The 19,131-nt window shown below is 35.1% G+C and overlaps 2 protein-coding genes across 2 annotated transcripts; both read right to left on the bottom strand.

The window, feature by feature from the left end:
• Nucleotides 1-5,431: 5,431 nt before the first annotated feature.
• LOC122607030 (short-chain dehydrogenase TIC 32, chloroplastic-like) lies at nt 5,432-9,532 on the bottom strand. The gene is made up of 8 exons (XM_043779953.1): nt 9,143-9,532; nt 7,970-8,201; nt 7,576-7,655; nt 7,306-7,459; nt 6,420-6,498; nt 6,018-6,114; nt 5,884-5,930; nt 5,432-5,715 (listed from the first exon to the last, which is right to left on the bottom strand). The coding sequence occupies exons 1-8, from the start codon at nt 9,246-9,248 to the stop codon at nt 5,557-5,559; spliced, it is 954 nt and encodes a 317-aa protein (XP_043635888.1). The 5' UTR covers nt 9,249-9,532; the 3' UTR covers nt 5,432-5,556.
• Nucleotides 9,533-11,424: 1,892 nt separating this feature from the next.
• On the bottom strand, nt 11,425-18,349 carry LOC122610963 (mitogen-activated protein kinase kinase kinase YODA-like). The gene is made up of 12 exons (XM_043783917.1): nt 18,054-18,349; nt 16,543-17,250; nt 15,727-16,452; nt 15,053-15,140; nt 14,905-14,967; nt 14,599-14,759; nt 14,419-14,494; nt 13,858-13,917; nt 13,664-13,771; nt 13,342-13,569; nt 12,753-12,844; nt 11,425-12,206 (listed from the first exon to the last, which is right to left on the bottom strand). Exons 2-12 carry the CDS (start codon nt 17,091-17,093, stop codon nt 11,816-11,818), a joined length of 2,544 nt encoding a protein of 847 aa, XP_043639852.1. The 5' UTR covers nt 17,094-17,250; nt 18,054-18,349; the 3' UTR covers nt 11,425-11,815.
• Nucleotides 18,350-19,131: the final 782 nt, after the last annotated feature.

Genomic DNA, 19,131 nt, shown 5'->3' with positions numbered 1-19,131 from the left:
TCTTAGGGGGAGTTTGGTTGCGAAAAACACCCCTTGTTTTCCACTTTTGTTTTCCAAGAAAACATGAAAAATATAAAACGCGTTCTAATCATAGTTATCTAAGAATGTTTTCCAATAAAACAAAAACAATGTTTTCTATTTTTTCCATAGATAATTTGAAAACATCTTTTTCTTGTTTTGCATTTTTCATTTTCCATTTCATTCCTCCCCCTCCTTCACATCTTTAACATATTTGTTAGTTTTCTAATTAAAACGCGTTTTCAAAATTTTTATTTGTTTTTTAGGAAATAAAAACTCCTTTCATTTTCTAAAAAATTAGACATGAAAAACTAGAAAACATTTTCTACAACCAAACGCCTCCTCACAAACGAAGAGTACATTTAGATTCGAGATGTCCGAATTTCTCGTTACTGGGGTCAACCTTGAGGAACCCAAAATGAATTTCTAGTGACGATGCGTGTTCCTAATAATTTCGGCCTAAAGTTCGATACATATATCTTCTGAATCCGAAAAATTAAAGTTAAAAAAGAATCTCCAGATGCAATATATGTCCCATAATAATAAAGAGCTTGTTGCTCAAAAAAACCCCAAACCGCCGGAAACAAGATGTTATAGGAGACTTCAAGACGTTTGATACTGTCGTTGATCATTCCGATCATCTTTTTTCAGATTCAGAAATCACAGAAAAACATGCAGATTGGGTTAGTACGATGAAGGAAGAACGGAGAATTCTTGAACACTACTTGCCCGAGACCATCTTTGTCAAGGTTTATGAATCGCGGATGGATCTCTTCAGAGCTGCAATTGTTGGACTAGAGGGGACTGCTTATCAAAACGGTCTCTTTTTCTTCGATCTGCTTTTCCCAAAGAATTATCCTGATAGTCCCCCTAAAGTGCGCTATCACTGTCACGGTCATGGTATCAATCCAAATCTGGGACCAGGCGGTGAAGTCTGCTTGAACCTTTTCAATACGGATTTAAAAGAAGAACGTTTGTGGGTCCCTGGTGGCACAAATATTCTCAACCTTTTGATTTCCATACAAACTCTGATTCTCAACCCAAAGCCTTTTTTCAACGCTTGTGGACTAGAAGATACGAGAGGCATACCCAATTGGGAATTTCTTGCGTTGCTAAACAACAAGAATATTATTGTGAAATCCCTCATGATAATGGCACATACCATGGATAAACCCCCCAAGAACTTTGAGGATTTGGTGGTTGGCCACTTTCGCAAGCGTTTACCTGATATATTAATGTTATGTAAAGGATATATGGAAGGTATACAGGTCGGGTGTCTTGTTAATGATGACAAGCATACCTGCTCACTCGAGTTCAAGAATGAGGTGGCATCATGCATCAACCCACTTGTAGATGCATTTAACAAAATCGGAGCAATTGGAACTCAAGAATCCTTTCATCTAGTAATTAAAGAGAAGAAGAACGTTGTGGTCGTTGATGATAACATGGGTGATGGTAGAGTGAACAAAAAGAGGAAGCTGCAGCACGGTGACGTATGTCATGATGATGGTTCAGGCTATAGTAATGTGCCTTGGAAGATCAGATGCTCCTTTCCTTGCTTGGTGGGTAAGGTGCTAGTCAAAGAAGGAATGAAAATTGAACCGCTGCAGCCTTTGTATACTAAAAGCGACGACATAAATAGGTACATTGCTAGTCGTCCGAAACCAATATCAGCGGCTCGCAGGATTTTGTTGTTGAACCATAGTTCACGTATCGGTATTTTTTCTATGGAAGATGTGGTAATGGACCAGGATAGTGCTGATCCGAGTAGCAATCCATTGGCAAAGCTTGGTAGAGAAGTTGTTCTGAAATGTTATAAAAACTTTGAGAAGTTTGCGTATGTAGTGGATCATTATTATTCAGCACGCGATTCTGCAGTCCCAAAAGACTTGGCTGGCAAGATACACGTAGAGTTGAGGATCCTTGAAGAAAAATTACCTGAGACTCAGACCATATATGTGAGGGCTTATAAATCGAGGTTGGATCTTTTAAGAGCGGTAATTATTGGACCAGTTGGTACTCCTTATCATTCCTTATCATAGTGGTCTCTTCTTCTTTGACGTGTGTTTCCTAAGCGACTACCCTGATAGCCCACCTCTTTTGCATTATCGCTCTGGTGGTATGGGTATCAATCCAAATCTGTCCAAATGTGGTGAGGTTCGTTTGAATCTTCCTACTAAAAGTGGTGGATGGGAGTCGATGTGGGTGCCTGGCACAATGACTCTGCTCCAACTTCTGGTCTCCATACAGAATCAGATTTTAAATGCTGATCCGTTGTTCAACGAACCTGCATATGCAATTATGAAAGGCTCTTCTGATGCAGAACATGCTTTGTATCTATACAATGAGACTGCTCTTATTAAATCACTGAAAACAATGATGTATACCATGAACAAACCACCCAAGAACTTTGAGGATTTTGTGATTGGTCATTTTCGCAAGCGTGTTGTTGAAATTTTTGATTTTGCATTGGACAAGCACCCCTATACAACCACGTACCTGAAGGATTTGCGTGACTGCATCAAACCGCTTCAAGCTGCATGTAATAAGACCAGGCCAAGCCAAGAGAAACTAGTATGTATGAATAAATAAAAGTCAACGTCTGACCGTCCAACTTGAAAGACAAAAGCTATATCCACTTATTATTATTACAATATATATTACTACCAAGTGTGTGTGGTAATCTTATTATGTTAAGACTTCAAAATACTTGCATCTTGGGTGGATTAGATCATGGATATTTATATGTTTATTTTGATGATCCTAGTGTCTTATCTTTTGGTGAAGATTTGAATCATAAAATTTCCGTGCAAGTCAAAAAAAGAAAAGTTTAATATTCGATTCGTGCTACTTGTTGATTCTAATAACAAAGTATAATTTAAAAGTTTATATTTATCTTAACATCTTTGATAAATTTATCGTTTATATAACTAAAAATGTATTTCGGACAGGATATCCATCTGGTATTCATTGTCATCCTAGTTTGATCATTACCTGAAAGCAGTTTTATACAGGTGCAACTTTTTCATCAACTGTGCAAATGACTTTGGTTAGTGTTACAGAGAAAATTCGGAAAAGAAAGAGTGGGAAAGAGATATTTTATCAAATTCAAGCTTAACATTCCATTATAGACACCCTGAACCGACTTCAATCACTAACCGACTAGTTACGTACTGTAACTAACTGAGACTAATTATTTTTATCTAACTGCTACTCCCCCCTTAAGCAACTTTTGCCCTCAAAAATTGAAACCTGCAAAGGAACACTTCCAACATAACTATCAGCCATAAGCCCTCCAAACAATGGGGCATGAGTTCTTGAGCTTGTAACAGTGGCACTTATTCCAAAAGTTTCTAGCTTTTCAAAACTTGTAGTTGCACTTATGAAGAAGCAAGTCTTCCAATCGAAATGTTTCCTACCAACTTCAGGACTCATGTGAGAAAGATTAGTCATGTATATATACAAGTGAGGATCGTTTCAACTATGTAAATAAACAAGAGAACAATGATAATTAATACGTTACGGTAAATAAACAGTTTGCTCATAATTATGTCAATCAAGAATCATATCATAAAAGGCGTACACAAGCAAATAGAAGAGACTAATTAACAGAAAAGTCAGAATTACAAATATATATATATATAAGATGGATATTAATTTTATCGTTTCAACATATCAAGTAACTGATCAGCAATATCATAATCATTATCAAGATGCTGGAGATGAGCCTTTGAACTTGTGAATCCTCTGCCACAAGGCCGACAAACGTAGAGCACGGGTGCCGGTGTTGCCAAGAAATCCGCTTCTTTCACCGGAGGATCCCCTGCCTCCTGGCGCTCGCAGTTGTATTCGTGCCACTCGTAATGTTTACGCAGAGCCCTTTCTTTGTAAAATCCTACATTACATGTCTTGCATCTTCCTTCTCCTCCAGCGATACATAATCTTATCTTCCTCTTACATGATCTCAATAAAAATAAAATCTTCTTCTGCTGCTGCTGCTGCTGTGATACACCACCCATTATTTCTTCTTATTATAGTAATTCAGATATATATTTATAAACCCTAAAAATTGAACGTACGATTGTATTCTTGAATGAATGAATGAATCAACGAAAGAAATAACTATACATATATATAGATACATATAAACCCTATCAATTTTATGAAACCACCATAAACCCTAAATAACGCGGCGGGGAAGGGAGAAGGAGGGAAGAACTTCCGGCGTGTTATTAAACACGGTTGCCTGAGATAATTTAGAAAATGACTATTATACCCTTACAATTATTTTACTTCCATTTCTGTATGTCCAGGTTCAAATCAAACAAGTTTTTTTAGAAAACAAAAAGAACGGCAGAAGTTCAAATAAAACAAATTTTAATTAAACAAATAAAACGATTATTTTTTTTAATAATTATTATGATGATTATGAAGTTTAATATTCGATTCATGCTACTTGTTGATTCTAATAACAAATTGTAATGTTAAAAGTTTATATTTATCTTAACATCTTTAATAACCTTATCATTTATATAACTAAAAAATTATTTCGGGCGAGATATCCATTTAGTGACTGGTGTTCATCCTCATCCTAGTTTGACTATTACTTGAAAGCAGTCTTATAAATGGTGCAACTTTTCATCAACTCTGGAAATGGGTTTGGTTTAACCCATGTGTAAGTTTGTGTTAAATCGCAACCTAAAGTCACTTTCGGTAATTGTCTTCAAATTGATGAACTTTCGGTAATATGTAACACATGAACTTGAGCCAGGCAAGGCAAGTAGGCAACATAGTCCCGAACGAAGTGTAAATCTACCTAAACATGTTTGATAAGTTGGTGTTGTACCGGGTTAGATGGTAAATAAGCTTCATTCAAATCATCACAAACAACAGAAGGAACATGCGAGTGGATAATGGACTCAAGGGGGAGATTACAGAAGCAAGCTGCTTCAGCCATAACGTTGACGAGAGCTCCACATTCTGATTCTTGACTAGACCAAGACATAATATGTTCACGTGTAGGTAACTATTAGACATGAATAGTTGGATACCTTCAAAGAAAACATAATCTGCAAATGTAGAACATCTTGGGACATCTTGCCTAGTCAACATGATTAGTGCCACAAGAACAATGAGAATATCGAGGTCACGCGAAAACGTGTGACAATATCAAACCAAAATGGTCAAAATGACACAAATACCCCTACGGTGACAACTGTAGGTAGGGCAAGGGATTGATGACTTCTAACAAGCAAGTCCTTGGGACATGATTCAACAGTTCAATTGCCACAAAATACTCTGAACTTTAGCTAATTGAAAGACAATAGTTAGACTATCATACTTGCCATTATAATGGTAATAAAATGGCATTGATTATATAAAGTTGGATGGTATAAATGATACATTTGTCAAATAGTTAAAACTGTTTTCTTATTCACTTATATAGCAAGACAAAAAAGTCTATCGGGTTTGCATAGAAGTCAAGTAAATATCTACATTGAAAAAAGGAGGATCCCTATAAGCTGCAAATGATGATGTTTACTTGATTGAATTCATGCTAAAATCCCACAATCTCTTAGCCAAACCAACGTCTTTACCCAGCTTTGTCGTTTTTGCCAAGTTGCTATCCAAAAAGTATTCACCACTTACCCCTTTCACTTGCGGGTGCAGTGCTACATAGCATGTTGTTGCTGCCCCCTGATACCACACCAAAATAAATCAAAAATATATTCAAAAGTCAATAACTTTGCAAAAGCACATTAGTAAAATTGACCAAATAAATGGTCGAACTCAAACATTTGAAACCCATAATGTACAAAGTTATAAACAACCACTTTGCATGCATAAGTTTGCTAAATTACTAACCTGCTCAACATTTTTCATTAGACAACTGCTCAGCTTCTTAACAAAACCTGCATTAAAACATAGTATAGACGCATACGTTTATATTATCTTTCTTTTTTCGTTTTCTACTTTGACGAAAAGTCAAGAAACATTACCTTCAGCAAAGCTGGGAGGAGTAAAAATGTGGCGAAACAAATTTGTTGAAATTACTCCCGGATGAAGAGAATTTGCAGTTATTTCAACTCCCTCTTCCTGTTTAATCACCAAATAACCGTAGATTAAGCTAAAGACAGCTTCAGGTAGTGTTTGACTTTTAAGGTAAAACCTCTTACTTCTCAGGTGATATGGATGCATGATTGCCACTATTTTTTTTTTAATATCCATTATGGTATTTACTCCAGGTTTCAATATGATTATCAAATGTGAAATGCATCTTTAATTTTGAGGTTTTAAGGAAATCCTAGAAAACTTTGAAGCAGAAGAATCAGCTTATTTTACTTCAATAGCCAATACTGTCCAAAATGATTCATTAGTTTACCACTATTTAAAACGCATACCTGTAGTTGTCTTGTGAGCTCATTAGCATGCAAAATGTTGGCTAGCTTTGATTGACCATATGCTTGATATTTATTGTAACTGTACAACATGAGGTGATTAAGTTACACTGAAATATCAATGTGATTAAGTAGAAACACGATAAGGTTCCCAAATATCAATGTGAATAAGCTCATACACAGTTACAGCATGAGAATCACTCAAATAGGACAAGTCATACAAGTAACAGAATGTACATCAGAAAGTTTAGACACATTAGGCAATACACTCGAGATATGCTTAAGATTAGAGTTTGAAAGATGACCGAGACGATTATGCCACAAATTGAAAGAAGTAGTAAAAGTAACATTAGCCGTCTTCACTTTATATGAGCAGCCTCTTGGAGTTCCGATTCTAAAGAGGCCATCATGTTCTTGACTATAAGATCTACTTCTTCCTCAGTTAAGACTTTAGACTCTTTTTTTTTTACCCAGACTATTGTGTTAAGCCATCTTACTTATAAATTTATCCATTTGGATGGAAAATATAGCTCATGTTTCGAACAAGCTTTTGACTACCTGCCCAATTTCTTGTTATAAGAATAAATCACTTGACCAAGGTAACTTATAATGTAAATGTATTATAGCATGTTGGGTTTTGTCCAACACTGGTACCTTTGGACAAGAGGCTATAACTAAACTGAAATACATGAAAAACGTATATACAGCTAGCCTTAAAGTTCAAGCAATTCAAATATGAAGTTACTAAACATATTTTCTTTTCACATAAGGCCTCACGAGTCATGAATGAGTATGCAAGATGCAAAACAGGTTTAGAATGAACAAAAAGAGAAATGTGATTCTATTGTGATGAAATAATCTTAAAGGAGAGCTCTATGAGCAAACTTACTGTTTTTCATCATTTATTTTATCGAACCGAATTCCTTCAGGATAAGAAAATTTATGAGCCTCTGATGATACATTCACAATCCTTCCCTCTTTTTTACTCTTACTGGCTGTTTTCTTCATATTATCAAGCAACAGCTGGGTAAGAAGAAAGTGACCTGCATACAACAAAGTTTTAGTAAAGAGATAACACCTTAATCATAGTATACGAAGTACGAACCATATTTAATTTTTAAAACACTACTTAAAGGGGAAGAAAATATATCTCAGATACCTAAATGGTTGGTGGCAAACTGTAGTTCTAGGTTATCTTTAGAAAGCATGAAAGGAGTCATCATAATACCTGCATTATTTCTTAACACAAACCAAAATGAAAAAAAGTCAGAAAGTTTCAACTTGCATTAGCCAGATTAAAGCAGCAAATACGTAATCCCTCCATTCTGCTAACAAAAGTACAGTTTGACTTTTGAGGTCGTACCAACTATTCTTTAAGCATCAAAACCGACAAGAATATTTATACTATTCATCAAAAGTTTGATGATCCTAATGAAGGTTGTAATAAATACATATCACTTCTAGAACTGAAATCTGATTGATTGACTTTTACAGTAAAACTGTTCTTTTCTGATGGGAGGGCAATTTATAGGGCTTTTGTTTTATAACCTTACATTAACAAGTTTAATGGTTGACCACTTGCATTGAAGTTGGAGGCGAAATTCCTAACAGATGTCATGGAACTAAGATCCAACTCCATCGCTTCAACTTTGGCTGTTGGGATTTCTTTGACTATTGCCTCTTGAACCTGTTTCCCAGCAACCATATTCCGGACACCCATGACAACATGTGCCCCACGAAGGGCTAGGACTCGTGCAGTTTCACGGCCAATGCCACTTGATCCTCCTGCAGTTGTTTAGCAGAATATAGATAAGTTTCTACAACTATGTCTTACTAAGTCCTATTCCATATTGGATTTGGAGTATTCCTCTATATCTTCAAAATAGACGTTTAGCTTCAGAACATGTACAAAGTTAAAGATACTTGCGCGGGTCAAAAACCTAGTATTTTTCCAATAATGTATTATTATATATCACAAATTTTGATTCATACACTGCTCTGTGCGTGCAAGCTTCATAGCAAATCCTACTAGCATCATCATATGCATATTTGTGAATTTATGGTTTCTTGATTATTCGTGATGTATTTATCTCCTACATTTCTTTATATAAAGACCTATCATGGAATTCAACTATTCATTTAATGAATAGAATCAGACGGTTTCTTAAGTTCTAGTGATTTACCGGTCATTCGCCAAGGGTTAGCAAAGAGATATGAAGCATGCAAAACTTGTTACTATCTCAGCTCCTTGATCTTAAAATGGGATCAGTTAAATCAAAATCTGTCTAAAGTATAAACTAGGTCGCGTTTGGTTCACTGATGGAATTTGATGGAATTGAAAATGAATACCACTAGTTTTTGGTTGTCCAAAAAAAAAAGTAATCTTATTCCTTAAGGGGTGAGGAATTTCTGTCAATCTCCAATAGACAAAATTCATTCTTTTGAATTTCATTCCTTTCAAAAGCATTTTGTGAACCAAATACATATAGCATGTAATGTCATTAACACCTATAGCCGTGGGGTCATATAGTACAGCACAAATATATAGTCCTACTTTTACCTATAAATAAGGTTTATTTATGACAAAAAATAGTCCCACCTGCATACAGCAAAACACATATATATATATATATATATATATATATATATATATATATATATATATATATATATTACTAGTATTTAATGGGACAATGATAAAGAAGAAGGGAAGAAAAAAAAAGAACCAGTAACAATGGCAGTAAGGCCAGAAGCATCAATTCCATCTGTAACTTGTTCAGCTGTTGAATGTTTTGAAAATCCAGAAGGACCTGCTTTCCCGAACAGCCACATATTCCTTTTATTATCTCTTCCAGCCTCTTTATTTATGTATATTTATATTTATATTTATGAATTCATATGATATTTATGTTTGATATATAAAATGAAGATTGATGGGAGAGAAAGTAAAAGAAAGAGTTGTATGGAGTTTATGTGGCCACCTTGGTTTTCTTTCTAACTTTCTTTCTTTTATCACACTCACATACTTTTGACACGCATCATGTAACACCCGACTAAACTAAATTAAACTAAACAAACATCATCATTAACGTGTTATTGTTGTTCACGACATTTGTGACTTCTAACCTCCCGCTCCCCATCACTTCACTGTCACTACTTTAGATAAAACCAAACATCATCTGCTTACACGAAATACACTAAGGTGGATAAGCTTGTTAAGACTTAAAATAAATAAATAAAACATAGCAAAATAAATAAAAGTTCTGGAGTCAGCTTTAAATGTAGATTTTTTTTTTTTAATCGAATATATCACAACGAGAAGTCTAAACATGTTGTATTAACCGGATCCGCGTTAAAAAGTTTCAATACTTAATAGAAGGAAAAACTCTTTATTAATTCGCCGGATGGCACAACAATTAAATAAAGGTAACACCTCATAACTAAATACCAAAGAATAATTAAAAGGAGGCAAAGTTAAAACAAAACAAAAAATAATTTATTAAATGTAGATCCAAAAGGAACAAAATTTATAAACTTATAAACAAATTTTAAAAATCTATGATAAGATTTTAATTTTGAGGGATGCATTGACCTCACTAGACCCCCCTCTCCCCTACCACCTTCGCTTAGGACTCAACCCAAGTCTCCATGTTAATTGCAGTAACTTTTTTTTTAAACTGAGTTTTTAAATACAGTATAGTTTTTTTAGTTTTCTCAAGTTGCAAATTTTTATTTTGATACATGTGCGCTAAATGAACGGGAAGAATTTTACAATAGATTAAAAGACATCTAGTTGTAACAAGCATATAAAAGAAAAGCACATCATTTAACATGGAATAGAGGTCAATCATTGTTCAATGCTAAATTTAGAAGACATTTAGTTGTAACAATCTTAGATATAAAAGAGAAGATTTTATACTATATCATTCTGAGGAAGATTTGAAACTCTCTCGAACCTTATAATATTCACAGAAGGTTCATTTAAAGCATTGATCATATCATTATATAATATTACCCTCAGAAGTAGATCAATTATCTACATGATTGTCATCACTAGAAGATAAAGACTCATTATTGATTTGTTTCTAGTAAATCAACAAGTGTATTGTATTAGCACTATTAGACATTCTTCTCAGTGCCCTCAGAAGATAACATTCATTATCTTCTTGTGAATTGGTCTCTGAATCATAATTGGGAAATTTGGTTCAAGTATTAAAAGTTTGGGTACAGGTGGTATCAAATAAATTGAGTAAATTTACTTATGAATTTTTTATTAGAAGTCAAATTACCAGTTCTTTTTTTTTTTTTTTTTTTTGTTTCTTTTATGTCATTTTTAGGTCCATCATTGATAGTTTTATAAACTTGTAGTTAATATTCACCTAAACTGTATTTACCAATCTAAACTTTTACTTGCACAAGATGAACCAATCACATTTGTTACATTTTCTTTCTATTCATTATCATATGCCACACAAATGTCGTTTGTAAAAACAGAAATGTCACACGTGTTTATATAATTTTGTTAGTAAATTATTGGGACAAGTGCACCAAAATGTATGTAACTAAGACCGAAAAATTATAGTCTACACAAACTATCAAAACCTCTATTGTATGCATGAACTTAATAAAAATGTTAAAATTATGTAAAATGGTATACGTGTCACCTAACATGAGTTGTCACGTGCAACATTTTGATTCAATCATAGTAAGTTACATAACTTCAACATTTTTACAAAGTTTATACATACAATAGAGGTTTTCGATAGTTCATGCACACTATAACTTTTTGATCTTAGTTATCTACATTTCAACGCACTTATCCCATAAATTATTTGTATGTTTAGTGATGAAAAGCCCAGATTCAATCAATACATGATGATAACGCTATGAGTCTATAAAAGACAATTGAACCCTCCAAGTTAAATATCTCAGTTCTCTAAAATCCTAATGTACAGGTAACAAATCATACACACTGATGATACATGACGTTACAATTGGCCAAGTGAAGGAAACACAAACTGATTAATGATTTTGCATCTTATGTACAACAGTTTCAGCTTCCCTTGTAACAAAGAAAGAAAAAAAAAAAGTAACTATTTATTCTCCTAATTCCTACTCTTCTATATGTGAAATGCTGTTTTTACCACCATAAATTACCAGTTAACAAACCGCTTTTTTGCAACTTAAGGTCAGTCAAGTCCTTGATGATGGTTGCAGAACTCAATATATAAGCAAAATGAGACACTATATGCAAGACCCACCTTCAAATAGGATCACATGCCAAGGATTTTGAGCCGCTTTACGTCTCTTTTCCTGTTATTAGCCGCATTTTGCATTTAGAATGAATGAAATGATATGTGCATCTTACAAGGGGTTTAAATCCAATGATGGTTTGAAATTCACTTTGTCCCTTTGGAGTAGATAGATGCAGAGTCAACCAAGACCCCTTGTCCTCCGTGAAGTTCGTGAGTGAGCCCACCAAATTGCTTTCTAGGGCTAGACCCATGAGCTCCCGACTGCTTGGCTCGGAACATATCAGGGACTGGATCACGGTAAGAAAGGTTGGTAGGTTTTGAGATCTCGTGCAGGTAAACTGACTGGTTAACGTGATGAAATGGGATTTTAGAACCATTATTGGTTGGAGGAGTGGATGCGCCAGAAGTGGTTCGCGGGCTACATATGGGTGATGGAGATAACCTTCCATTGAGGTGTTGTGGCGATCTTGAATGTAAAAGAGGGCTTCCAATTGGAGAAACCGGGCATGATATATTCCTTGGGATTTGAACATCACTGCAAACATGATATATGTAAGTCTGGTGATGTTACTGCTAGAGGTGGCAAGATGGTAACACTGGTAACAGTTAAAAAACGGTTTAGGTTGAAGAGGAATTAGTGTGGTCAAATGGCTACATTAAGTTGACCTCAACACTCTCCCGTCCAATTTTTTTGTACAGGTTTTGTAAATAGTCAATGTGTCATTTATGTTTTACCAAATACTATGATATTACAATCAATAATCCTAATACGAATTTGTGAATAAAACCAATTCAAAAGGTTTTATGCATTAGAAATAGACTTTAGGTGACTATAAACTCTTTTGACCCAACCTGTTAGCATGTTTTGCTTTCTAGTAAATGGTTTGGGTTGAATGGGTTGATAGTCGCCCGAAGTCTATGGGTTGATAGTCGCCCAAAGTCTATGGGTTGAAGCCATTACCTCTAGTTACCCCAACTTTCATTTTCTATTGCAAAATCAAGTGCAATTAAGAGAAATTCCCACTGAGGTTTGTTGTGTAATTCGTATGCACATTGCAAGTAGCTTGGTTGGGGGGCATACCTGGAACAAAAGCCCGGTTTTGGCACTCTAAACGAATGGGTAGCAAGTCTATCAGAATCCAACGCCTGCCGATTTCTTGGATGTCCAATTCCCTGGGAAAAGATAATGAACATTACATGATTACAATAAACCCTTTTTATAGCCAACAACAAATCGCCCATAGTAAGCAGCAATCTTCAAACATTATTTCGACGTCATAATGTGTCACTAGATAGTGCTTCAGATATTATGGCTTGACTGACAGTATGAACATATTTCCAAATATCATAATATTATGTCAAGTTTATTGGTACATAGTCATTGTTAGAAGAAGAATTATTAAAAGCTATAGTAAGAATAATAAAAACTATTCCAAGTAAAAGAAAAGCATATTAAACTTGTATGGGAGGTGGAAAATCTAGCACATTTTTTAGGTTAGAAGACGGATCAAAAAGGTTTGGTTTGACATGATAAAAATAAATAATAGTGGTGAATGCATATATTCCTTTTATAACAATGAAATCAAAAAAGAGATAGATGCAGAATACAGATGAAGTTCATTGATATAAATGAAACAGCATAAGCAGAAGTTAAAAGCCAGAGTTTTTACCCCATTTGTGACGCCAGGAAGTGGATCAGATGATTCGGAATATGATACAGGCCTTTCTAAAGGAGCTGCATTTTTTACAAAGCAATGATCCAACAACTGAGCAGCCGTAGGACGATGCAGTGGATTCCTCTGTAGACATTGCCTTACAAAATCTTTCCCCTCCTCCGAGAGATGATCAGGAATAACAGGAAGTTCTTTACTGTTTCCAATCTTAAACAAGGCAGCGACCTATTATCCAAAATTTGTGTTTTAATAAAATGATATCATCTACTGATATGGAATATAAAAATCATGGTAACCATTAAGTTATAAGACTACTGACCCCCTCATACTGGCTCCAAGGTGGTTTTGTTGTTGCCATTTCAAGAACTGTACATCCGAGACTCCAAATGTCAACAGCAAGGTTGGAACCATTGCTATTTTTGATTATCTGTTTTGACAAACAATGTTTAAAAAACAAAACATATAACACTTTTATATTGTAATAAATGCTAAGAAAATAAGTTATATTCTAACCTCAGGTGCCATCCAGTAAGGACTTCCTTTAAATGACAATGGACATGTCTGCCCTGTGATCTGCAATGTGTGTGGATGTCATAATAATCTTAGCATGCAACCTTATAATTCATCTTAGCAGTGATATGCATATTGTAAATATTAACTAGAGATGGCGAGATGGAGAGGTTGAGTAACACATCAAATGGGTTATCTTAATACAGGTCAAGCCAGGGTGAGATCGGTTCAGTTGACCCACAAAACCTTTTTGTCCATTTTTCAGCTTGTTCATATATAGTTGATGTGGTAATTATGAGTACAAGAACAATATTTTTACATTAATACCTAAAATCTTATAATAGAAACAATTGGGAATTACAGTATGACAGTTGTATGCAAGAAAAATAGACTTTGTGAACTTCTACCATTTTGACCCGTTGCCCTTTTAGCTAATTATTTTTGCTTCACACATTTAACGGATTTGAGATAAAACACAAACCTAATTAACCAAATCACAAGCATATAGGTTACTGGGTCGAACTTTACGCCGTTCTAGAAAAAAAAATTAAAACGCAGACTTACATGCTTTGCCATTCCAAAATCTGCTAGCTTGACTCGGCCATTTGGGTCAACAAGAATATTTGCTCCTTTGATATCCCTGCAACCAAATTTAAAGATACCCAAGATGTTACATATGTTTGGAAAAAATGAGGAGACATTACCTTAAGAGTTAGGATTGGCTTCAAATGGAAACTTATTTACCTATGGATAGTATTCTTAGCATGCAGATATGCTAGCCCTGACAAGATCTGTTGAGTGTAACTTCGAATTGCCAGTTCACCAAATTGTCCATAATCTTGAAGAAGTTTATATATTGAACCACCAGATACATATTCCAGATATATATAAAGTTTGTCATCAACCTGTACAGAAGTCCACTAAATAAGATAATAATATCAAGAAATAACATCCTTTCAGCATAACAGAGTTTCAGAGCCACAACTTCAATGAAGTCTGTAGGTCAGACATGATAATTATTACAGTTGAGTTATCAGGTAAGAAACTTGCCATTTCAGACCCATAGTACCGCACAATATTCGGATGGCTTAACCGGCTCAATAAAGAAACTTCCTGAAACAATTTAGAAATATCATAAACGGATATGGCAAACATGAAATGATTTGGGGAAGAACTGAGTTAAATTGTTAATACGTACTTGGCCCAACTGTTTTGCACTTTCCTTTGACTTTGCATCATCCGAGAACAATGTAACTTCCTTCATAGCACACATTTCGCCACTATCACTGCACCAGCAAAGTAAGCCCAGATAAGAGACGGCTGAGGTTAAACACTTACGCTAAAAAACTATAAAGGTTAGAAACAACTACGATCATATATTTAATTACATATCTAAACGAATCAAATTAAAGTCCACCTGGCGGGAGTTATCTAATTAGACACGACCAAAGGCAACAACTCATCACATTCAAATAAAAATGGGCCCATTTGGGGAATGTTCTATCAACATGTCAGATATGTTTTAACCTAAAAGGTAACGCATCAAGACTTTCGGAACGTCAACTATATGATGTAAATCACGACCCCGATTGTTCAGGTAACAAACGGTACCCGATTAGGTATAATTTGCTCCAGGACGCAAAACGCGGGGTATTTAGCAATTTAGGTAAACGATGTCCGCGATGTATTCAGATGTGTAAGCCTTAAAAAAGGTTTAGATGCTTATTGCAACATCATAGTATATCCTGACTAGTCTAACCCAACGCAACTTGAAATAATAACCCAACCTAACTATTTTACTACTGTGAGACGTGAGAAAAAAGCAAATGGAAAGGAATGATGAAAAAAGAAGCAGACCAAACCATTCCTTACCTATTGAAACCAACATAAACATGCCCAAATGAGCCTCGACCCAGCAGCTTCCCCTTTTTCCATCTTGAGCCTGGGCTAGGTAAATTATCGGAACGCCCAGGACTTCGTGGTACAGAAGGTGATGTTGCAGCTGAATTTGACTGAGAGAAAGGTAAGGGGCTGGAAATTGCGACTGGAGGAAGTGGCAACCTGTGACTTTTTTGCTTTACATCTTCTGGACGTGACTCAATGGCCGCACCTCCGGCTCTTGGATGAAGTGGTGTGACTGCACCACTATGGATTCTTGAGCTAGGACCCGGACTTGTCATCCTGGGACTGGGAAGTGGAGAATACTCAGGGCTACCCCTGCTGGGTTGCCAAAATAGCCCTGCCATGTCACCTCCCATAGAATTATGCCCCGAATTCTGACCGGACCCAGGACTCGAGCAGTGTCCGGATCCAAGGAAAGGAAAATCAGTATGGGGTTTTGCAGCGTAGAAAGCAGAATTTATAACTTGCTCGGTTCCAAATGCTCGTAGTGGACTTCTAGAAGGGCTGGATATCGAGCTGTCTGGAGCACTGAAAATCGCACCATGGTATGGAACCTGGAGATTCGGTACATGACTGCCTATTGGTTTTCTTCTAGTGGGTGAAGATGATATATGGTTATCAAAAAGATGATCTTGCGGTTTTGCGACGTCCCTTGAATGACTTTTAGTGACAGGCAACAGATCCTTTACCATCATACTTCAGCAAACAAAAAGATGTAAGTTAATATCAGATCATCAACGTATTCGTTTTAAGTGCTAAAATTAATAATTTAAAATATAAGCTTACTTGGAAGGGCTTCCAGCAGTTGTTCGACTCCCTGTATCATAGTCCGATGCCAATGGGCTAAGCTGGCTAGAGTCAGGCGGATCATCACTATCACTATAACATTCACTATATACAGAATCTGCTCCATCAAAATCTGCAGCATCTGTCCTGGTCCGCGAGTATCCAGTATGGGGGAGTGGAAGAAATGCTGACGGTTTCACCTTTTCCTGTCTCGGTTTCCCTGATACATTGATTGCTGACTCGGTCCGGGCCACACGGGAAGGGTGAAGAAGTGGAAGAGGGAGCGGTTGAGCCTGAGGTCTTTCTTGAAAGCTTTGACATCTAGCCACAAGTTTGGATTCTTTGGAAGGTGAAACGCACCTGGACTCGACCCGGGACAGAGATCCAAGCTCTGAAACTGTGTCACTGCAACCTCTTCGAGAACCACCTGATCTGTTAGTTGATTTCTTATCAGAAGGGATCCTAAATTTTCGAATAGTGTCAATTATACTCTCTTTGCTCGTTTTCTTCTTTGTTTCTTTTGATGACGACTTACTCCACCATGAAGGCATATTTCTAATATTTACAAAAGAAATGGAACCTCGAGATAATCCACTACCAATCGGTTAATTCCTCTGCATGAGATTATTCAGTTGGCCTCACTTTGTAAGTCTATGAGAAATGTTACACTAGTTTAATCAATCTCCAGTGCTTTTTGTAGACTGAGCTCTGAATGCATAAAGTTCAAATTTAGAAATATCAAACAGAATATACATGTTAATGACTACAACGATATCAACAAGACTACTTAGTGCATTTCTCATTTCCAAAAGGTAATATCATAATGGAATATGGGATCAACTACCTAATACAAGATTGAACATTCGTTGAGAACTTTCTTTAAACTATATTCCATGTGTGCACCATCATCACAAGATTTTCATTTTTAAGAGATCAAACGGGCAAGGGCTAGTCGTGTATTTAATTATACCAATTAGTCGTCATCAACCAACATCTTTTAAATCTTTGCATGCATCATAATCACTTATTTTATACCATTACCAGGAAAAAAAAACTAAAAACTACTTAAATCAAGGTAAATAACATAAAATTCTATTCAATTGCTAACAACGAATTCGATTTTAAATCAAGATACAACGCTTACTACTTTACTTATCCAACATATAAACATAAAATGGAAAACAAATTACAAAAGTTTATTCCTTTTTCCTAATATTAAACAAACAACTTTCAGCAAACACTTCCAACATATAACTTTCTTGAAAAATGAAAATTTAAATTACCATTCTAGATAATGGGGTTCTTCCAATTAGCTAAAAGATTTGATCTTTCACCGTTTTACAACATATATATATATACACACACGTGTGTGTAATCAAATTGATCTAGTGGGTCTGAAATTATAGCATGTAAAAGATAGATCTACACAAGATTATATTAACAATTAAATAAAGACACAAAAAATAACAAGAAAAATGTAAAGATTGATAAAAAAAAAAAAAAAAGCTAACCTTTTTTTTGGGTGCAAGAATTAGCATTAGAATAAATGCTTCTTAAGATTTAAGCAGAAGTTGCAAAGTAGAATAAAACCAGTACTTTGACGTTTGGATTAAGCTACAACTACAAACAAATACTTACAAAGTATAATATAAATGTTTATATATATAGTTTATTTTTAAATTATAGGCTAGAAAGAAAAGAAGATTTTGGAAATGTGAGGTTTCCAAGTGATGTTCTTCTTTCTTTCTTTCTTTCTGGGAGAATAAACTTGGAAAGCGAGTGTGTTTGTGTGTGTGAAAGAGAGTAGTGGGTTTCTTGGTTGTATTTTTTTTTTTTTTCTTTTATGTTTTAATGCTTGAATGAATGAATGATTTGTCACTTTCTTTAATTGGTTTAGTTTAATGGAGGAGATAGAGAAGATTAGAGAGAGTGGAGTTACATAGTACTAATAGTAGTGTTGATTTTATGTAGAAAATAGACAATGTTAACCATTTATTTTTATCTATTATTATATTGATATATCTAACTTTTATTTTTAACAAATTTGTACTTAGCCCATTCTTCGCGTTTGATATCAAAGATTTATAGAGTATTAACAAAAACAAGGGAAAAAAAAAAGTACTAAACGCAGTCATTATGGTTATAGTGTGAAGCATTTAAAAGGCAAGGAATGATGCAACGTTTAACTACACCTATATTTTGAGAGTCATTGGGGAGGTCAAAACCCTCTCTTACTTATCGATTCTAAACCAGTTGAGGCTTCTTAGTTTATCTGTCAAGCAGTGGAGAAACAACGGGGTGTCATGTATTACTTAACCACTTTGGGTAGGATTACGTTCTGTTTGTGTCTCTCCTATGATGTTGTAATATATGTATAATTAATCTTTATCGTGTAAGACGTTGTATTTTATCACTTTGGTAGTTGTTTATCTATACTCTCTTATAAAACATATTAAACATCTATTTTAGGAAATTTAAACATTTTTTTCAGTATTTCCATTTTACCCCTGACTAAATATCTACTTTACCTCTATTTAAACATAAAACCCTTATATACTCTATTTTTCTCAATTCTCTCTAATCATAACA

The sequence above is a fragment of the Erigeron canadensis genome, chromosome 1 (genome assembly GCF_010389155.1).
Source record: "Erigeron canadensis isolate Cc75 chromosome 1, C_canadensis_v1, whole genome shotgun sequence".
NCBI lineage: Eukaryota > Viridiplantae > Streptophyta > Magnoliopsida > Asterales > Asteraceae > Erigeron > Erigeron canadensis.
This window is presented reverse-complemented; position numbering and strand designations above follow the sequence as displayed.

Bases quoted from the DNA above. Each gene is read 5' to 3' on its own strand.
- LOC122607030 (XM_043779953.1), bottom strand. From the start codon at position 9,248: ATGTGGCTGTTCGGGAAAGCAGGTCCTTCTGGATTTTCAAAACATTCA. The intron at 8,202-9,142 runs GTTCTTTTTTTT...AAACAACTGCAG, and splicing joins CCTTACTGCCATTGTTACTG to GAGGATCAAGTGGCATTGGC. The intron at 7,656-7,969 runs GTAAGGTTATAA...GTTTGTGTTAAG, and splicing joins CAACCATTAAACTTGTTAAT to AAATAATGCAGGTATTATGA.
- LOC122610963 (XM_043783917.1), bottom strand. From the start codon at position 17,093: ATGCCTTCATGGTGGAGTAAGTCGTCATCAAAAGAAACAAAGAAGAAA. The intron at 13,918-14,418 runs GTAAGTCTGCGT...CACACATTGCAG, and splicing joins ATTTTGGAATGGCAAAGCAT to ATCACAGGGCAGACATGTCC. The intron at 13,772-13,857 runs GTTAGAATATAA...TTGTCAAAACAG, and splicing joins CTTACTGGATGGCACCTGAG to ATAATCAAAAATAGCAATGG.